The 21,653-nt window shown below is 41.6% G+C and overlaps 1 protein-coding gene across 31 annotated transcripts in view; it reads right to left on the bottom strand.

The window, feature by feature from the left end:
- Positions 1-21,653, bottom strand: part of COL13A1 (collagen type XIII alpha 1 chain) — an 83,467-nt gene that overhangs the window by 44,902 nt on the left and 16,912 nt on the right. For 15 of the 31 annotated variants that reach the window (XR_008330539.1, XR_008330525.1, XR_008330526.1 and 12 more), the window contains exons 7-17: positions 17,081-17,107; positions 16,949-16,975; positions 16,484-16,510; positions 14,420-14,476; positions 11,305-11,370; positions 8,914-9,012; positions 8,546-8,587; positions 7,545-7,571; positions 6,003-6,038; positions 4,728-4,790; positions 3,962-3,988 (exon numbers count right to left, since the gene is read on the bottom strand). Coding sequence is in view for 9 of the 31 variants with exons in the window: in XM_053388477.1 (XP_053244452.1) it covers positions 3,962-3,988; positions 4,728-4,790; positions 6,003-6,038; positions 7,545-7,571; positions 8,546-8,587; positions 8,914-9,012; positions 11,305-11,370; positions 14,420-14,476; positions 16,484-16,510; positions 16,949-16,975; positions 17,081-17,107 (498 nt within the window). In the remaining 22 variants the exon portion in view is untranslated. Of the gene's footprint in view, positions 1-988; positions 1,034-3,961; positions 3,989-4,727; positions 4,791-6,002; positions 6,039-7,544; positions 7,572-8,545; positions 8,588-8,913; positions 9,013-11,304; positions 11,371-14,419; positions 14,477-16,483; positions 16,511-16,948; positions 16,976-17,080; positions 17,108-21,653 lie in introns of all 31 variants that reach the window. The other 16 variants (XR_008330527.1, XR_008330535.1, XR_008330530.1 and 13 more) reach the window with 9 other exon arrangements.

Below are 21,653 nucleotides of genomic sequence, written 5' to 3'. Positions count from 1 at the left end.
GAGAGCATTTGATTACAAGAGCAAGTGGTCCTAGGGAAAGAAGTGGGAACGGATGGAAATATTTATTGTTAGACATAGAATAATGGGGGTTTGGAGAGTTTAGTGCAATAGATGAACAACAAAGAGACTTGCTTGGAGAAGCAGATTTAAATCATAAACCAAGAAGGGCAAACAGGTTCAAACATTGAAAGGCGTGAAGCAGATGGGGATGGAAGAAGAGGGAGAAGGATCATACCTCTCAACTTTCTGAAACAGAAATCAGGGGCATAGCTAAAAAACACAAGGACAGAAGATGGAAATCAGGGATTCTATGTAATAACAGGTGAAAGAAACATTCAGAAATGCATCAGATGTGAGTAATGTTTAGTAACTATGGGCTAGAGACATGAAGGGGATAAATATATATTGGGAGGGTGGATTTGATTGAAGAGATGGCATGTCAGTCCTTTAACATGTAAATGAATGCAATTCCGGAATCCTTTAAATAAGGGTTATTCTGACCTAAAATATGTGCACTGGAGTTTAATCTGAATCGCAGCTATGAATTTAAAACTAAGCACATACTCAAGTGGAATTCTTCTCCACTCCTCTGAAAGTAATACACATTTGAACCTTGATCCAATGGCAAATCAGTCAAATTTATGCTCTCTGTTTCTGTGGTGCAAATGAAGCACAGATTGGTTTAGTGGACCACACACTCATTGCAGTGGATATCTTAAGGCACCCATTTCACTTCACTTCTTTCCACAATGGGAAAACTGTTGAGGAACAGGCATGCCATTTGTTCAGCAAAACATTTCTTCCTGGTTCTTCTTCGTTTTGCTAAATTGGACTTTGAGCTTTTTGTATTTTAAGAGTAGGAAATACATGTACAGAATACATGTAGAGAATGTTAAAGGTAATTGGTGTAATCTCTGAGACTCAGGGTCAGTTGAGAGGTATGGGTGAGGGTGGTTGGATAAGTCAGACTCCATTCCTTGCAGAATACCTGAACTCCTTGTTTTCCTGGTAGCCCTGGCATGCCCCTCTCCCCCTGGAATAGGAAAAAAACAAGATAAAGATAATGAAGATGGAAGAGTGAGGGAAAAACATAGGTCCCCATATGACCTTTGTTGGTAACCACTGAAACTGGAGAAAACTGTATTCATAAGATCTCAAGAAGCTCTGACGATTCAGACTAAAAGGCAACCATTGCTGTGATAATTTCTTACAATATAATTAGTAAATCCTGAATTTAGTATTAAACATTTGAAGTGTTAAAGTTATGATGAGAACATGGTTTTCTCCATCTTTTGCATGGGGAAAATGTCAAAACGTAATGCCAGAATCAAACTAGGGACTGGTTGTGCCAGCAAATAAATAATCAGTGCAGCTCATGGCTTGTGGTGTTAGGTAGTGTTGCAGAGATATTATGCTAATATGCCATAGGCGTAGGGATTGACTTACGACCTTCTCAATGTCACTTCAACTGGCTGATGTTAACTACCTTCCCAGAAAATACAGAACTTCACTGTGCTGAATTTATTACATCTGAAAACAACTTCTCTGCACGGCGGCCAAAACACAGATCAACTCTTTTGCTGTATGGGTAGTGTGTCAAATTCTCCCCAGCAATGCAAGCGATCATTTACCCTGCCATCATCATATCTTGTGTTTTCCTACCACATAATGACTGCAGAAATGGGATGATGTACAATGGACCACATGGAGCAAGTGAGCCTAAATACTATGGGAGGAGAGAGGCAGTACGATTCAGTGATGATGGAGTTTTGGATGACACTTCCTTGTTGTGTGTAACATATAGACATGAGTGTCTCTCTGGACTCTCTGGATGGATGATTGTGACAATTTTAGTTGCTCCCAGTTCCTCATTTCCCCAAACTTAACTTCAATTCACCACATTTCCAGATCAGTATTCTATTTTTAAAAAAACCTTTTCATGAAAATCTGAGTACATTAACGTGCTAATTTCTTTTAATAAACACATTTCTGTTTACAATTTTTCCAAATATACACATTTTTGCAAGCAATTTCAAAAATGCAGAATGCATCTTTGAATGTCATTTTCACTAATATATACAGGCACACACACCCTACTTATGTGTGATCAACTCACACGTGACTGCATATACGCACGACACCAGGAAATAAATAAATAGACAGACAGACAGACAGATAAAAGGGATCTGAACAGTATATAAAACCAACATATGTGTTCACAAGTGCCAAAAATGGGAGAACTGTTTTGATTGTCACTAAAGCTAACATGAAACAAGGTACTGTAATTTGTTTCTGCTTCTAACAAACCAGCAGAGGGCAGCCCAGGATCTCAATTCAAAGCTTGAGGGTGGGCTGTTTGGGGGGAGGGGGGGGGAGGAAGAGACAAAATGCTGTTCATTTCTTCCCACCAGGACAGTCTCCTGCTGGTTTCCTCTTTAAACTACAAGTTTCATGGAGCTTTGATTTTCCTTAACCATGAAATTGACGCTTCCTTCTCATCACAATCCAATTGGAAAACCTGGATTAAGAAGATCTCCAGATCTCCAGGGTTTAATGATCTGGCTGTGCTCACAGACAGGTTGTGAAACTCTTGATGTATAATCCCTTTCACCTTGGAGAATGTGTATGTTTTTTTCAGCTGCCTGGAAAATCAGGAGGCAGCCTCTAGGTAGGTGTGGAGAACATCATTGGGATACGCTAGTTAGCACTGATATTAGTTGCTAATGATTACCCACCTTCCTCTTAATATGCAACTTGCTGTTGGGTAATGACAGACACAACATGTGAATAACTGTGGTGTCTTTGAAAGCAGACTCATTGCAACCTACTATGAAGTCAGTCTAGGTAGCAGCCTAGGGCAGCAGTTTATAAGGGGCTGCCTTTTTGCACAATAGGTGACGGATGTCAAGTTTTCTTTCCTATTAGTACCTTAGTGCATGTATTTCTCTTACTCATGAACAGTAAGGAATAAGGGAAGAATGGAACGTCTGTACTTAAAAAAGAATAGGGAGGATATGACCATTAAATTACCTCAATACATGTGCTGGGAAGCCAATTGTATTAGCATATCTTGTTTTGCACCGTCTTGATATTGTATGTGAGTGGGCAGCATATAAATACATTAATAAATCAAATTTGTCTCAGTAAGTTGTAGCAGGTACACTGAAAAGACAAGCTATCCAAATAGACATTTTTAGTAGTGTGTAATTGTAGAGCAGTGTGTAAATTGTAAGTAGTGTGTAATTGTAGAGTTGGAAGGGACCCTGAGGATCATCTAATCCAATCCCCTGCAATGCAGGAAAATGCAGCTCTCCCATACGGGGATTGAACCTGCAACCTTGGTGTCATCAGCATCACACTAACCAACTGAGCTAGAACCAGCCCCGAAGACATTTAAATCATACAGCCTTTTATAGTTTGCCTTCTCTTTTGTGGATCTTGGCCAAAGTTGTAATACCTTTTTTAAAAAACACAGGAATATATTCAAAATTTATAGGCTCAATATACATTTTAATCAAATAGATAACATATGGGCATGAAATTATGTTAGCCTCTCTTAAAAGGGCGCCGAGCATCAGAAGAAAAGAAAGGAGCATGCCAAACCTCAACATCAGGATCTGCTGATTTTAGAGTGGGTTTGATGTGTCAGCTAACCAGACATTGTGAAGAAACCCCAACCCGTCTCACAAGATACAGAAGGGCAAGAAATCATCAGCCAGTTTGAGTAGTCAAAGAAATGCCTTTGCAAAGAGTCAAATTCCACCAAACTCATAAAGATAGATTTCACCGTGTCTCTCTGTGTGTGCCTAGTGGAGCCAGGACATGGAAGTCTGCTAGTGGTTAATCACAACACAGATGGATATGCTATTAAATAGGCCAGAGGTCTGTCTTGGGTCAAGATTTTTATAACAATACATTGTTCTGAGTAACAATTCCCATACCAGATTGACACCATGCCTACCTTCATGCTAGGCTCCCCCTTTTCACCCTGTGCAAGGGAAAACATAGAGAAGAAAATGGGGGGGGGTAGAAAAAGAGGGGGGAGGACAGGCAGAAATAAGAAATTAGGGAAAATGAGCTGCATTGAGAAATGGATGAGAAATGAAGGGTGGCACACTTGAAAACCATGTAGGTTGTAGATAGACCAAAAAAAATGTAAGATGGTATGACAGAGCGCACAGTGTACACATACATTTTTTCCTTCTTCTATTGTCTCTGGCTCCACAGGTTTTTCAAGCACTATAAAACCAAGCAACTTTCTTTGACCAGAAACAAGAGCACAGAGCATCGTTTGGTCTAGAACCCAGCCATAGCATCTGTTTTCAATACCAGGATTCAATTCTAGAACATATGAGATCAGAATAGGAGAAAGCACTGCAAATTACATTCCTCTCACCACTAATTAATGGGAGAAAGCCTCTGCAGCAGGAATTAGAAATTCCAGGGCAAAGAGTGGTGTTTTCATCTGCCCTAGCAAAAGTGAGGCGGGGGGCGGGGGAGAGAGTGTACCTACTACCCATCACAATGGGTCACTAAATCTTCATGTCAAGACTGGGGAAAAATATTTGCCTTAAGCCATACATGTGTGCAGAATGTCCTCTGGGTGCAACACCACTCCTCTTGTCAATGTATGGGATGTTCATATGAACATCATTGTTGTAACACAGTGAAGTAGCAATCGGTTGAATTTGGGACATGGGAAGTTGCTGGTGCAATGCAAAAGTTACCTTTGGGCCAGAAGGACCAGGAAGGCCAGGGGTGCCAGGTAAGCCAGCCTCACCCACCTCACCCTGGGGAAAAGATACAAGGAAAGACAGGAAGGAATAGGAACAGATAAGGGTCATAAAAAGTCATGTTTTCTGGCTAAGAAGAAATATTATTAAAGAAGTGGTGAACAGTAATCTCAGGATGACACCCTTGCTGTCCTGCCTGGATTAATACAAGAAGGTATTCAAAAAAGCAACAACAAAACATACCTCTCCTGTATCAGTATCTACAGCCACAGCAGGCACTATAACCTTCCAATAGTTTGATTTCACCCCCAAAGGCACACTGCACCATTGTCTCCTGAGACAGATGCCAACCAAACCAAGTCAACACTTTCCCCATGTTTCACCTAACACCTGAGTTCCATGACCCAAGTCACAAGATTTAGAAGCCATCTCTTGGAAACTGCTGGGGCTCAACCCTAGCACCAAAACGAACCTACTAGACTTATAAGATTCAATATAACTCGCAGCACGATAAATCAAGGAAATCATAATAAAAGGACTATTGTAAAAATAGCAGAAGCGTCACAAACTCCAACAAAGTGGTAAGTAAGACCAGCCATATAAGGCAATTAGGTAAGAGCTGACCCAAACGTTTCAGTGGACTGTACCATCCCAGAAGATACATGGGGAATTGCTTCTTCGAAAGTGCTCACATTATCAAAATCTCTCTCTATGTATGTTCCTGACATTAGCTTTCTACGTGCAAGGAGGTTTTCATGTGCCCCTCTGACAGTTTGGATCGGGTCTAATCAGATTCAGCCAAGGGTGGAACCACTGAAGGATACCCAGAGTTTGTACATTTTGCATGTGAATGTGGATTCAAACTCATTTTTATTCCAGATAGGTGTCAAATCTTCAGGGGCTTACAGTTGTTCCTGGAAGAAACTGTCATAAGCAACCAAGAGAGCCTGAAAAATTGGAAACTTCTCCAGTCCCACCCTCTTGTTAACAGATTCTACCCATGGGGCATGACAGAGGTTGTGATGGCTGCAGGGGAAGAAGTCACACTTACTTCAAGCCCTGTCACTCCCAGCCGAAGTTGCTCAAGGTAGGAAATGAGCAAAGTGTGATAGCCAGGATATGCTTGTGTCTGTGTGCATGAGTAAGGCATGGATGGTGTAACTTTGCCAGCACTTTCCCAGATGGCTCAGATCTACATTAATGCATTTCAAACGCTGCTGTGCTTATTTCATTTTCTAGTCTTATGCTTCTAAAAAACAACAACCATACCTTTCTTCCATGGTACCCCTGAATTCCAGGGTCCCCCTGTAAATGCCAATTGAAATAAAAACACAAACAAGGATTGAGTTAGGTTGAATTCAGACTGAAATCCCTTTCCCTTTATGAACATGAACATAAGAATATGAGGGGGACATAGACAGATACAGGAGTCCCAAAGAAGAGCTGTGGGGTATTCATGTCCCTTGCAAATTTTTCAGCTCACTTAACTCTAATACTGGACCATTCTAGCCTTTAGGGATCTCTGTGTGACCAAATGTTAGGTATTAGCTGCCCCTCTTTGGAGGAGTAGAAAAAGTAGTGGCATGTAGTAGCAAGGAGAATTCTATAGTATCAAAAATATTGTCCTGGCTCCCGCCCAACACATTTAGACAGAAGCTCTTCCTTGAAGTTAAGAAAGAGATATTTATTCAGGCAAGTAACAGTGCAGTTTTGGCAGCAGACCCAGTGCTCAGGAGTCAGGATTAAGGAGTTCAGGAGCAGGCAAGAAGTTCAGAATTGGACAGAAGCGATGAGTATGTCCCAACAAGTTTCCCTGCCCCTCTTGCCAAGCTTTGTAAAGCAAGGCTTGGGATGCTCACTCACGAGACTCTCTCACCTTGTAAGAATGACAATTTTGCAAGTACACACTCCATCGGTGCAAGCTGGTCTGCTCCCTGCCTGGTTCTAAATGACAAGGTTGCACCCTCCTGTTCAGTCACTGATGCCTCCCTGTTCAGCTTCCCTCTCAGTGGACCAAAGCCCTCCCTAAAAAAGGTCAGAGGGGAGAACCTGCACCCCTGCTCTCTCTTCCAAAGTAACTGAAATCAGGGTGGAAAGGGGAGATCCCTGTTCCTCGGTTTCTTCTCCTTCCTCCTCTTCCTCCTCCAGAGCCTGCCAACCCAATCTTAATTGTGTTGTGGAGCTCATTACAGATATGCAGGTTTTTAAAGCTAAGTTTCTCTCTGTTCAAAAGGTATGGAAGAATTATTTTACTTCCTAGCTAGTTCCTGGCATACTTTCCAACCTCTTCTAATTGGATCTTAGTTTGTGGTTCTAAATCAGGTAGGGCCTGATTCAAAACTGGTCTTATGTGGAGGTAAGAATATGAGTAGGAGGAACATGAGCTCTTCACGCATTACTAATTTTCATGCTAATAAACACATTAATGCAAACAGGTTGTCCTTATTTTCCTATACCTTCCAAAGGTACATACACAGTAGGTTTATTCAGAACTTGTTCCTTTGCTATATATAGATTTGAGCCTGTGCTTCTAAGATGCATTAAACATGACAAGTCAGGGTCATGGGTCCTTAAATAAACAAATTAATTAGAAGATCCCTAATACTTTTGTGTGTGTAGGGTTTTCCCTTGTTCATTCTCAAAGCATGATAGACTAACTCTCTTGTAATTAAACCATTTTGCAGCATCCCGAGAACACAGTTTATAACCACATTCTGTACTTCACTGCATTTCACATTTCACTCACAAAGTATTTGAAATTTTAGAGGGCAGTTTTTATATCTGGTATTTCTTCTGAGTTGCTTTACTCACCTTTGGTCCAGGAGGTCCTGGCAAGCCCTGCAGATAAAAGCATATGACATCATGAAGTAGTAAAAACCTGAAAATCCCCACAGCACTGGGCAATATGCTAAGGTCTGTACTACATTTACTTCTCCTTATACCATACCACCATATATTTTATCTTTTATTACTTAAATAATGTATGCAGAAATTATCCTCTGTAGTAAGTAAATGAATTCTAAGCCCCATATCAAGCATGCACCACGTTGCATTATTTCTCCTTTACAGGCCCTGAACTATTCGTTTTAATAAATGTCAGCTGACACTTCACAAACATCTTTCCATACATCCAAACTACTAGGCTATGGTCCCAAATTTGAAGAGACAGAGCTTATTGGGATGGCAAAAAAAAAAATGCATTTTAGGCCCATGACTGCAGACAAGCCGCACCATTAAAGCACTGTAAATCACCCCCTGATAGAGCTACAATTCTCAACACCCTTAACAAACTACAGTTCCCAGGATTCTTAAGGTAGGGAGGCTATGCTTTAAAAGTACTTCAAATGTATGGTATGTATGCAGCTCAAGTCTCTTTCCCTCCCTCTCTTTTTCACAGATAATAAGCCTGTTTTGTGCTTGTAAGTGCTTATCCTAGGATTAAAGCAAGATGAGTTGAGAAAAACCCTCACTCCCAATTATTTCAAGTTAACCCTCCATCATGCACTCAAATCATTAGGCTGAAGTTCATAGGGTTTTTTTTAAAAAAATAAATCCTAGAGTTCAGAGGGGTTTTAAAATCCAAGAACCGAGTAACTGGACTTTTAGCAGACTACATTCAGACGAAGCTGGCAAGAGAATGGTCACTGAATGACCAACTCCCTTCACTGCTTGCCTACCCTTCCCTTAATGCATGCAATTGTATGGCACTGTTGAGCCAGCATTCATTATGTCCCTTGAAGGCACCAAGAAATAAATCACGTTCATGCAAGCAAATGAAGCAACCGTAGTAAAGGAAAAGATGAAACGGATACCTTTCCATCCTTGCCAGGCTTCCCTGGTTCTCCTGCTTTTCCCTAAGGCAACACAGAAATGTATCTTTCAGAGACGCCAGCTTAGTAAACCCTTATTTCAACAAGAGTGATTTTGACCTTTTGAAAATGCTTACTGTCCCTGCAGGAATGGTGCTGTTACCAGAACATCAAATAGAATTTGAGGCTTTTAAAAGTTGGGCGTCCTGCTGAGAGTGACATAATTGCAGCCAGAGTGTGACTTGTAACATGGGAGAAGAAAGGCTTTGGGGCACCACCATTGCAGAACTACCATGGAGGTAAAAGATCTTTGGTTCTTCAGAGAACAGGAAGTATGGGTAACAGACACAAGCAATTGAAGAGGTACTTACAGCTGGTCCAGTTGGTCCAGGTTGTCCTGGAGTCCCTGGGAGGCCTGGTGGCCCAGGTGGCCCTGGAGGCCCTTGGATTCCTGCCTGTCCCTGTTCACCCTGAGGTGTATTGAAAACAACGCTATCATCAGTGCAGCACAATGACCCTGGAGTGTAATCTATAGCAAGCAGAGCCTGAGCAAAAGAAGAAGAGCCAAGCCAAGCAAGTTGCTGTTAGTAAGTACCTGAAGGGGGTTTCCAAAACTTGGGCAAAGGGCAACGTGTGGATGGGCTTTCTGCATGGATTCCTGAATGACTATAAAGCTCCCGTCAGAAGGACTACAACTCCCAATCAGATCTTAGACTGGGAAAGCGAGCATCAATACTAAAGCCCATCAAACGAGCCCTTGCCATTGTTCTTAAGGGTTCTCCTTCTTCTGCCCTTCCTTACAGATTTACAGGCTGGGGGTTTCAGGGATGTCTGAATGACACAAGACAACAGCCCCCTAAAACTACTACTTCTGTTCCATCTCCGTCTCATTTCTGTTCTTGCTTCTGCTGCTTCTTTTCCTGTATTCAAAAGACTCCTTAAAAGCTGATGTTTTCTCTCAGGCTTTAAGAATTTTGTTTGCTTGTTTTACTGATGTTTATCATTTATTTTACATTGTACCTCACCCTGGTATCAGTACCGATGAAGGGTGAGCTACAAATCCTTTAAATAAATACAATAAAAAATACAATCTATTTTGGTGCATTATTATTACTATCTCCACTGAATATTGCTCCTTCCTAACAGAATGCAAAATAGAATGTATGAAGTAAGAACCCTGGTTGCATCTGCTTTTTCTCTACCCAACCTTCACTATGTCCTGAATTCCAGCCGTCTGTTTCGTTGACTTCCCTGTTTTGTTTTTTTACACCCAGCCAAAGTGGTTGTGTGAGATAGCCTGCAGTGAACTCTAACAGAACATTAAATCCACACACAATGAAACCACTTGGTGCTTAGCAAAACTTTAAAAAAAAATTATATAGCTCCAATTAATGGTTAAAAATAGGCATGTGACATCCGATAAGTATGGCGTTTGATCTCTGACTTACTCCCTCCATCCAGTTACATTCCAGATGAATCCTAGAGGGCCATTCCAGGCTAAAAGTATTCATAAGCATACCATAATGCCACAGTAACAAGAGGCTTTGTGTGGGTTGGCATCTCACTATAGAGAACTCTTGCTGAGATGAACCATCTGCACTTATCTACACAAACACACATAATACTGTCCTCAAACAAAGCCAAGGGCACTGCGGCTGTATCCTCTGAAGGATGTTGTAGGCAGCTGAGCCAGTACTTGCCAAATGCCCATGTATAAATCTCCATAGATATACAAGCTAATTCATTCCAGTGCCTTCATTCAAAGTGACATAGCTATCTCTAGAGGAGTTGAAGAGATCGTCAGCAGAGGTTCCTTTACTGTTAGTGCTACAGTCTGTCTGTCTGGGAAGTCAAAGGGTGTTTGCTGTGGCTGCAATCAGGATATTATTTTGTGTGGCAACTGTGTTTAGTAAAGTTATACTGACCTATCAAAACCAACACTTTCCACAGTAAACATATTAAGTGTAGACACTCGCAGAGGAGCCATGACCAGTCTGGTGTCCATGACACAAATCCTCAGGTATTTAGAGATGGGTGCCTGTTTGTCACACTTTGCCAGACCTTGAGAACGTCTGATCTAGGAAGCTGAAAACAGCCACTCTACAAGGTGTTGTGGTGTTCTAGGTGCTTAACAGTCCCCTTGTTTTTAAAGATCTAGACAGTTTGCTGAGCCTCTGGGTTACCATACACTACATTCTGCTTGATAGGTCCCAGGTTGTGCAAACTTGCCTTAAAATACATGTTTACATGTTTACTGCAGGCGATACCAGCATGACACCAGTGCATAGTCTCGTGGTAAACACAGCCTCAATATAATGCATGGAGGGCTCTTAGATTCAGTTCTCCTTCAGATATTCTATAGTACTGCAAGGGGAGGTCATTTGCTCTCTCTCCAAGAAAAAAAAGCAATCCTTTTCTCTAAGTATATCCTGTGAAAAACCTTGTTCTTCCTCAATAACACTCTTTCTTGCAGCATCTTGTGTGGCCCTGAAATCAGATCATCAGGAGAAGCAGCCAAAATATTTCTGTTCATGCTTAGCTGCTTAAACTGAGAGCGCAAGCACACAAGTGAACTAAAACCAGCTTGTGGGGTCATTTCTGATGTACAGGCATGTCAAATGGTGGATAAAACTGACTCTCTAAAGAGATCCCTGCTTCTTCTAGTTTTCATGAAACCCTCTTTAAGGAAGAAAGGAAGCTGATTAATTGCCAGTCTCTGAATGAAAAGAAAATGCTTAAAACCAGGAAAAGAAGAAGGATACCTGGAAGGTGCGTCTCTTTATGACTGGGGGTGGAGCCAGCCGCACTGAATTGAGAAGAGGCAACAGCTGAAGAAGACCGAGCCAGGAGGTCACAGGGCAAGGGCCAAAGGTCACAAGGCAAAGGAGGTCAGTAGGGCATCAAAAGTCATACAGAACAGCCAATGAAGAAAATGGAAAGGGGGTGGGGAAGGAAAACAATGAAAGGATGTAATGAAAGTAAGTCACAGTTCAGAGACAAGAATGAAGGGCAATGGAAAAGGTATCTGTCATTGGGAACCTTTTGGCAAGCCTCTTGAGCTCTTCTATGTTCCATTTTAATATTTTGAACATAGGCTTTGGTTTTATTCTTCAGAGTACTCTGGTTGTTTTTTTTTAAATACTTTCTAGTTATATAACATGGAAGAGAAAAAGCTGATTATGCTGTCACCTTCTGCTGTGTATCATTGCAACTAAGCATAGCACTTGCTACCCTCCACACCTGTAGTCTCTAGGCAGAGTACTTCTACTCTAAATTTGCTTCTTGACTTGTTATTTGCACTTCTCTGTTTGCATCGTATTCTTCTCTTTACTTCACTCAAAGTCGCCATTCCTCACTGGTTGTTTTTGTGCTCTCCTTATTACCAGATATAGTTCATTTCTTGACCATTCTTTTTTGTTGCTAGCTAATTCCATAGCAAATTTGCTAATCACTGCAAAAGCTATTCTGATTACAACAGATATTCTCAGCAAACCATTTTTCATCCCTTAGATAGGCCAAACTGTATTAGAGAAAACTAGTCGTTATAGTAAAAGAAGTGTGCCTGCTTTTTTAAAACACCCCCCCCCCCCGGGAAAATGGATATGAAGAAGGCATCTTTTAAATTTCTGAAGGGATGAGTGCAGAATAACTTGAAGACTTCATTCCTACAAGGAATCCAGCTCTACATCTTGGCAGAAGTTTCACTCCCTGCCAAGTCCAACTATAGGAGATTTTTCTCAGAACTCATTCCTTCAGTGTTCCAAACATGAGCTTCACATGGAGGTCATTTCACTCCTCAGTTTTACCATACCTGACCTCACAAAAGTAATTAGTATGCATGAGATGCATTTCTAATTTCAGCACCTTTCCAAAGTTTACTCCACATCATTCTACCTTGCGTGTGTGAGCGTGTGTATGTCTTGCCTCACAGCTGTCTCTATGCGTGTCCATTTTAAATCCAAAGCCATGTGTTCCATGCTACAGATATCCATTCCACCTCACAAAAATGGCTCCAGGAAAACAAACATATCTATGCATATCCTGCCTGCCAAATATTCAATGAACTGTTCCAACCGCTGCATATGCTTATCCTCACTCTACAACTAGAATCACTCCTGATTTTCACTAGTATATGTGCAAGAACAATCAGGTCTTGCTAAAGCTCAAAAATGCAGATGCCTGTAATTTCTTTTGAGGCTGAGAGGTATGCCTGCAGGTCTCCCATGACAGCAACTGTGTACACTTCAGAGAGTACACTTTCTTCCCCTTATTTATGGCTGCTTGCTCTTTAGTGCAGGCCAAGTTCCAGTCTTGTTGCAAAACTGAAATGTCATCACAATATTGCAGCCCTGCAACCCAGTCATTCTGGGCAGCTTGTTAAAAATAGAAGATGTGTTGTGGTGGTAAAATTGGAAGAGCAATGGTTGGATTAAGAAGGCCACAATCAACAGCAGATCCAAAGACCACAGAGGGGCTCAGTCTGTGAATCACAGAAAAAGACACTGCACATTCCCTGTAATTCTTAAGAGGCGACAAAGTCAGCTGAATTTTGGGAAGCTGTAGCCCTCTTCAGGTGTTTTTCTCCACACAATCTCTGTTGTGCAGAAAAAGACACACAGCAGAGCCACGTGTGCTTCCTCTGCCCCCACCACAACACCACACATCTGCCTGTCCCCGGCACCATCAACATGTTGGGGGAAGATCTAAAGCAGGGTGGGAACTGCCTGACAAGCACACAGGCTGCCCTGTGAGTTGGAACCCTGAGTGCTCCTGAAGGCAGCCTCTGCATGCTCAGCAGGCATATCCCCTTCAGACATTCCCCCAATGTATCAACACTGTGGGGACAGTATAGGGTGCGGTGATGCATGCAGACAAACACATGCAGCCCCACTAGTTCTCTTTATGTGACTGAGACAGTACGGAGATAAACGCCTGAATAGGGTTTTCATATTCCATCTGTTCTGTGTGAGGTGTTGGATTTGAGCAAACATGAGGAAGATTTGGAATGCCATCCTTAGGTCCAGCTGTTTTCTTCTGATGTCTCACCTTTCCTAATAAGAAGCATGGGAGTATCTAGGGCAGGTATGAGGAAACTGTGGCCTGCCAGATGATGCTGATCTCCAAACTCTTATCAGCCCTGGTCAGTCAGGAATGAGGGGAGTTGTAGTCCAGAAACATTAGGAAAGCCACAGGTTGCCCGTTCCTAGCTCAGCTGTTAGAGCATGGTGCCGATAATGCTAAGGTTGCAGGTTCAATCCCCATATAGGGCAATTGCATATTCCTGCATTTCAGGGGGATGGACTAGATGATCCTGAAGGTCCCTTCCAACTCTATGATTCTATGATCTAGGAGTGCCTTTCACATGTCTTATAATCAACTGTGAAATTGCTCAGTAGAAGGGACTCCTCTTGAGGCAAGATCTAAAAACACAGACAAGGCAAAAATAGTGCTGATCAGTTTAAACCTTCAAAATCTCAAGTTGGGCTGGGAATGAAACCCTGGGGAACTGCTGCCAGCCAGTGAAGACAGTGCTGAGCTATATGGAACAGTGGCCTGGCTCAGTATGGCAGCTTCCTATGTTCCTAAATAAATCTTGAGATGACAGTCATTAATGACTATTGGAAGTTGAGCTCAGGATAGTTCAGATGGCATGACTATGATATACAGAATGTTTTTCTTTACATCATTTGCCTTTTCCCACAGTGAAAAACTGAAGTCTGATGGTAGCATATATTTTACACATTTTCCTTTATTGGAGGGGAGGGGGTAGCATCCCGCAGGTATGTTATTGGATCTTTTGCCACTGAGAACATGCAATATTGGATTCATCTCCTTGGCCTTTTGCAACAGGACCAGTTAAACCCTTTTCCCACAAACCTTCAGTGTAAGGATCTGATTAGAACGCAGGGCTGCAAGTGTGGTGCTTAGGTATTCCTAGGGGGACAGTGGAGACAGAGCAACACAGAGCTGGGTCAATTTGATTCTCTATACCATCAGCAGCAAAATGAATTTCACCAACTCCTAAATCCAGTCCGAAGACAACTTGCAACCCCTGCCCAACCCTGTTGCCTTTTTTACCTGTTTCAGTTACCTCATCTGTCCTCAAGGCTTGCATTGTGCAACGCATACATAACCTCTTGATGCATTCATTTCCTTCGTTGAGAGCACAGTATCAGCTTTCCTAATTTGTTGCTCGACAAACAGGCTAGGGAACTACATAACAGTGGGGCTGGATTCTCAGCCCTTGCTTCACTGACAGTGGTAGAGGAGGGGAACCCAGGCCAAAAAATCAGTTCATATGCCACAGACACAACGGTAAGAAACCCATTATTCGGAAATCCTAAGCAAGCTAAAACAAGTATCTGGGCTATTCCTTCCTCTTTTTGGAAAAGAATATAAGTTTGTTATTATGGAACAAAGAAATTAAATGCCTTCCTTTAAGATCCATGGGAGGGGGGGACACACCTTACCGTTGATAATTTGCAAAGTATTGCTGCCTTTAAGGGCAACGCTTAACAAAGATGGAAATTGTGACCAGTGCCCTGAGTCCATCCAAGATTTCCAGGCAGCAGGATAGGCCTAATCTTCTTGTCTAGCACCTCTCAAAGTTCAAAAATCATGAATCTGCTTAACAGCTTTTTAAAAAAGCATAACTTTTTAATGACTTTAAGAAATCATTTGGCTCTGAAGTCTTCAAGAACATTTTTGGTATCATCTTGAGGCCCAGTGTTGTTTTTAAAAAGAAAACAAAAACCTTTAAGTTCCTATAATTTTAATTAGTGTTGGAAGCTAAAATCTCAAACTTTGCTGGCTGCGGCTCAACTCTCAGGTTCCTCACCCCCAGAAACAAAACATAGGCTGCCGGTTAGTATAGAATGTAGCAGAGGAAGGCTCAAGGCATACTCCCGTTGCAAAGCTTTGCCAGAGCTTCTCCACCTTAATCTATTTGCTCATAGGGTGTGGATCATTATTATATTTCCTCTTATTATGTAGATCTCCTGTAGCTGAAAGCACCATCTGAGATGGGAAGGTATAATTTCTTAAATAACAATTCCAAATATCCAACAGAGACAGTAAGCCACACTATTTTTTTTCTTTGTGATCGTATGGTATGGCCAAGTCCTCTTTACCCCTGATTAGTTTCTCAGTGTTTTAATAGTCTGTGGACCCTCCTTTTCATCTTGATCAGCACTGGGAGAACTTGCAAGGGAGTGCAGCTGAACTCAGAGCATTGCTCAGGCAAACTATGCTTCTAACTTAAAAATAAAAAGCCCATAGCAATTGACTGACACTGCTTTTCTAAATAAATATACTTGGCTCTCTGTTGTTGTAATTATATAGGCCATAACACTCAGCCAATCAGCCAGCCTTTGTTCCCTGCATTCTTCTGCCTCAGATGCCTCTAAAAGGGTCATTATCTGCATCCTGTCATCACTCAGGATCCTGGACAAGCAGAACATCTATATCTCTCTGGGATAAGGGCCAGATTTTAGGTATATTTATTAGGAGACTTATCAAATGCTGAATATGAAGTATTTAAACCTGTGTCCCTATAATAATTTCAGCCCCAATGTATGCCTTTCTAGCTGAGATTTCTGCATTGCAGGGGGTTAGACTAGATGACCCTCAAGGTCCCTTCCAACTTTACAATTCTATGGTTCTAATGCAGAGAAACTGGGCAGAGCAATCCTAACTGGCAGATCTGCTAGCCAGATGGAGAAATTGGTGAAATGTTTCCCGGAAAACTCTGCACTCACTGTATCTGCCAATAGTCAGGTAATAAAATATCTATGTGGATGGGGGGTGGGTGAGGAAAGGACTGCAAGAGCCAGTGATGAACTCTAAGAACTCTTAAGTTCTATATTTCCATAAAAGCCATCCAAAAAACAAGGGTTAATATGCAAGGGTCACTTTACAAACAAAATAGAAGAGTCTGCTTACCCTGTGTGGATAATCTCCACATTGACCCTGCAAAAGTAGGAGATTAAAAGAAAATAGTTTACATCATGAATGCTGTAACCAAAATAGATTCGTGGAGACAGGTTCATAGCAGGTGCATTGCTGACTTGAATGCATCCATGTCAGTGAGGATAATGCTGATTTAAGCATCCCGTGGACTGGACTTTGTCTATGGATTCAAATGTGCAAAGGTGACATTATTTTCAAAAGCAACTGTGGATATTGAGACTATTGATTCAGGGTACATGAATAGCCTGGAGTTCCAGGTTGTTTCAGCTTCCAGTTTCTAGAAAAACCTGTGTTTTAATGTGAGTTAAAATCCTCTTTAAGAGAGCACATGACTATTTTAGCCTGCCTTGAACACAGGTATTTCTAGAAACTGAAACCCAAACCAACATGGAACTCCCTTTTTTATTGTAGGTAGAATGTTAATTCTGCTAAGCTCACCTTTTCTCCTTTTTGTCCAGCGGTTCCCTATAGAAAGTAGAAGACAAATATAGAGTCATGTCGCATATATAATGGTGATAAGTAATGCCAAAAATAAGTGTGAGCAGAAAGTATGTACAAGTAATTACTCACTGGTTGTCCTTTGGGACCAGCTGGGCCCTTTGAGGGGAGGAAAACCCAAGCAGAGGTTACATCAAGTGAAAAACAAAGTGAACAATATGATGAATACGACAGCACATGATGTAAGCTTCAGATAAAACTTTGGCATTACAGACAGGAAACACAGGCAAGCTGTACCCCTTTTGAGATAATTCTCACCCAAACCTTTTAATTCCATAATCAGGTATCCTTAGGATCCTCCAAGTAACATATCTTAATTGGGCCTGTTACAGATGTCATCTACTCCATGTACAGATGTGGGAAATCTTTCTTTCATGGTGATGTTGCACATCAATTAAATATCCTTACAGCATGTGCAGTTCCCATCAGGAGAGACTATCCACTAGTGACATAGTTACCAGGAACATTCAGCAGTGTGGGCGGTGGGATGCATAGTCTGTAGGAGTAGCACCACCAAAAGTAGGGATGGGGGAGGAATTCAGTTCTATTTGCATTTAAAGACGACAGATTCGCACTTTTCAAAACAATACTGTGTACCGAAATGGATATCCTAAGAAAGTCAGACTTATCCGGATTCTGCACAGCAGTTCTCCAGCCAAACAATGTCTACAAGAATGCACAGACTATGGTAATGTGTGCACATAAATGCATATATTAGTGACAATAAAAAATCAAATATGCATTTTGCTTCGAAAAATGTGCACACTGAGCAAAAATGCATTTAGAATGCACATGAGAAATTTGCACAAAAATGCTGACAAATTTTCTGGAGGAATTAAAAAAATATTCCAGTGTAGAAATGTGGAGACTGAACTTAAGAGTAGAAAAGTGAGAAACTGAAAGATACTGAAATTGACAGATTAACCCATTCCTAATACAGGAAGAGTAAAAGCTTTTTTACACATGGGACAAATAAGTCTAAACTGTCCACTGCTTCTTGCAGAGTGGAGGATGGAATATTAGCTACTTTACAGCAGGGCCCCGAAGTGTGAAATCCACAATGAGGTGGAGGTCTTATTGTCTTGCCAGCAGGTGGTGGCTCTAGCTCAACACCACTGCACCCCTTAATCTAGTTTGCTAAGGTATGCTGTGACATGTGCACATGTCTGGTGAAATGATCTGGGTGGCTTATAAACAAAAATAACAGGTGCCCAATTAAAAATAAAATCAGCAGCATTAGCCTATTAATTAACTAAAAGAAAGCAACCAAAAAGTAGCAAAACAACAGCAACAACCCACATTCAAAGCACAATAGCGTCCAGCTGCTAGTTGGTTTCCCAAACTTGGTTCTCCAGCTGTGTTAGACTACAACTCCCATCATCCCTACCTAGCAGGACCAAGTGGTCTGGGATGATGGGAATTGTAGTCCAAAAACAGCTGGAGACCCAAGTTTGGGAAAGACTGAGTTAGACTAATAAAAATCAGGCCATGATGTGAGATGTATGCTAAATGTCTTTTTCACCTTCTCTTCAAAGATAAGATAGTGCTGACATGACAAACTTATCTGAAGAGGGACCTGCATACATTTTTACAGCAACAACAGGGTATGGCATACCTCTCATTTGCACACTATTCTGTGATATTTTGGCATACCTCTGATGCCCATTATGGATACAGCTCTCTGAGGAAAAGTGATGGAGAAGTCAATCGAAGCACAGTCATAGGCTTTAGCCTATTTTAAATCTCTTGTGCTTGGCCTCTTCCTTTCTGGTGTTTGGGATGCACTGAAAATATGCTTGGTGGAGACTTGCTCCACTTGTGACTCAGTGAGCTGAACACAGGCCACCAGAGGCTCAATAAAACTGTCTTTGGCGCCTGCCTGGAGCTTCCCTCCCTCCCCCCCCCAAAAAAGCATTTTGGTTTTCTCAAACACCTGGCTGGCCCACACAACACATGCCTGGTGGGCTGTGTTGACTTAGAGGGTCACAAAATATGTGCATAACGCCTCAAAAACTTAATTTAAAAGAAAATCTCACAATCAATTCATCAGATACAGAAAGCACAGCATGTTTCAGCATCTGCCTGCAACAAATAATGTAGTGAAAATATACTATATTAACAGAGTGACAATTAATTTGAACAGTGGGGTTAAATTGGAATTCTGTAGGCTCTGGGCCAAAGCAAGCAGAAGCTTGCCAGACCACAGGCCTGTAGTATTTGATAGATTGTAGGGTGGGATTATTTCATTAACTCAGAGAGGAAGCAAAGTATACACTATATCCTGTGGTTCGCTCTGCTTTAGACACAGGGTAAAACTCCAGCTTCGTAGAAAATAAAAGCATGACTTGAGCAATCCAGCAATCGAAGCATACACTGAAATGAGATACTTTGTAAAGCAGGGCCAATACACACAGGGTGGCAGCAGAATTAACAAGGTGGATAAAATTTATGGACCAGGAATTTAGTATGTGAAAGTGTGTCCAGTTACAAGCAAGATAGGCTAAATGGCCTGTATCTGGCTATTACTAACTCTGCTTTCCAAGTTATTGACTTGAATAATTTTGTGAACAGTTGATTTTCAAAACTGTGTGGGTTCCCTGACAAGTATTTTTTAAAAAAGAAATCTGGATAATGAAAACAGGATATCCTAACACAGTTTCTCAGCACTCAGCCCCATTCATCTCAAACAGCACAGTCCGTCGTCCCTCCATCCTTCTATTAAGTACCTGTTAAGTTGGATGGAGGAGGGGTGGAGTGATGTGGAGCTACCACCTGATGGTGAAACAATCAGATGACCCAGTTCACCGTGCATTTCAGACTTGCCAGTCACCCAGCAAATCCTCCTGAAGGTTCTAATTATCCCAGTATAGCTTAAATCTGAAAGGACTTAGCAAAGCAGTCACAACAAGGAACAGTAAGCACAAATGCAAATTAAGCCTTGTTGAGTCATGAAGCTAACTAAATGTATGGTGACTAGCATCATAGAAAGGAGAGATATTGGAGATATTGCGGGTTTGGTCCCAGACCATCAGAATAAAAGTGAATACTGCAAGAAAGCGAGTCACACAATATTTTGGTTTCCCAGTGCATATAACTGTTATGTTGATACTGTACTGTATTCAATGAAACCAGTGCCTCCTGGCTGCAGGGTCAGGAGGAGAAAAACCTGGCTCCAGTCCTACCCACTCCTGTGGCCAAAAGAGGGACAGCGGCAGTTTGCCTAAAAAATTTCACTTGATATTAGATGTAGTACTGATTTGCCTTTGGTACAGCTACAGATGCAGCTCGATTCCACAAAAATATGGAATCCAGACAAGGATTTGCAGGTCCAGCTATGACAAAATCACTGTACCAGGTATATTCACAAGAATCTGGAGTTCTCTTGCAAATTTAGAGCAAGGATGGGGAATATGAGGCCCAGGGGCACTGCAATATGGCACTTGCAACTCTTCCTGGGCCACACATCCTCCTTAGCTGCATCCCTTTCCATCCTTGCTTTGCACCCTTCTTGAGTGTCTCTGTCTGGCTGGAATATGTCCTTGAACAGTTCATGTTTCTTGCTTGGAGAACAGCAAGGGGAGAGAGAGAGAGTGTGTGTGTGTGTTGGCATTTGACCCCTGGAAGGTCTCCCAGAAGGGAATGCGGTTCTCAAGTTGTGGAAGATTCTCCACACCTGGTTTAGAGACTTCATTGATGCTATAAAGCCATACCACACATGCACAAAGGATTCCTGTGCAGTGGTGATGTCATACCCTACAAATAAAGTGCAGCCTACCTTGGCGTTGCCAGAATCTGCCATATTATGATAAGTTTGGTGGAGGAACAAGGGGAGGAATTCAATGTTGCACTCTTCTAATAGATCTGTCAGTGCAAGTATTTCTGCTTGCCGGACAGAACACCCTCCCCCTTTTATCTTGCATGCATTGCTCTGGGGTTCTCCTGGCCCACCCCCCCACCCCCAGAGCAACAATCTAAATTTTTCCATTGGCGTCATTCTTTCAAAGAGGAATGTCGAAGATCTAGATATCAATAAGAAGTGACAGTGTTTCCCCTATGCAGAGCTTTCTGAGAGCTATGTCTACAGATTATGCCTTCCGCCGTGTCAAATGGTAGAGACAAACAGATACCAGTTTCACAACAGATTTGCATTTGTAATTCAAAGCAGGTGGAGAATGTAATCCGTTATGCACCGAAATGTCCTTTATATGATAGTCCAAGGGAAAAATTATTGAGAAATATTTTGTCTAGTTTAACAACCCATCCTGACCAAAAAATTATGTGTTTTCTCTTTGGAGTTGTTTATCCATTTGTTACATATAGAACTACATTGTATGCTTTAGCTGCAAGCAAACATCTAACAGAAAGAACTAGTGTATTAAAGGAGGCCATGCCTTAGGAGCTTTAAGAGTGTATTTAGTTTAATCTTACCTTGAATTCAGTTGTACTCTAATTATGTTAAAATATTTAATATCATTAGAAGGCACTTTAACTTTCTTATTATACAATGCTTTTATTGTTTAGGGATTGGAATTTTTTTGAGTTTATTTTTAAAGTGGTCAAGGCTAGTACAATAAATTTGTTGATGATGACCCAATAACCTAGTGCTGCTTATGGGGGTGGGGTGGGGGGTGGAGGTCTTATTTAC

Source organism: Podarcis raffonei, chromosome 5 (genome assembly GCF_027172205.1).
Source record: "Podarcis raffonei isolate rPodRaf1 chromosome 5, rPodRaf1.pri, whole genome shotgun sequence".
Classification (NCBI taxonomy): Eukaryota; Metazoa; Chordata; class Lepidosauria; order Squamata; family Lacertidae; genus Podarcis; species Podarcis raffonei.
The sequence above is the reverse complement of the archived record's forward strand: the minus strand, read 5'-3'. Positions and strand labels throughout refer to the sequence as shown.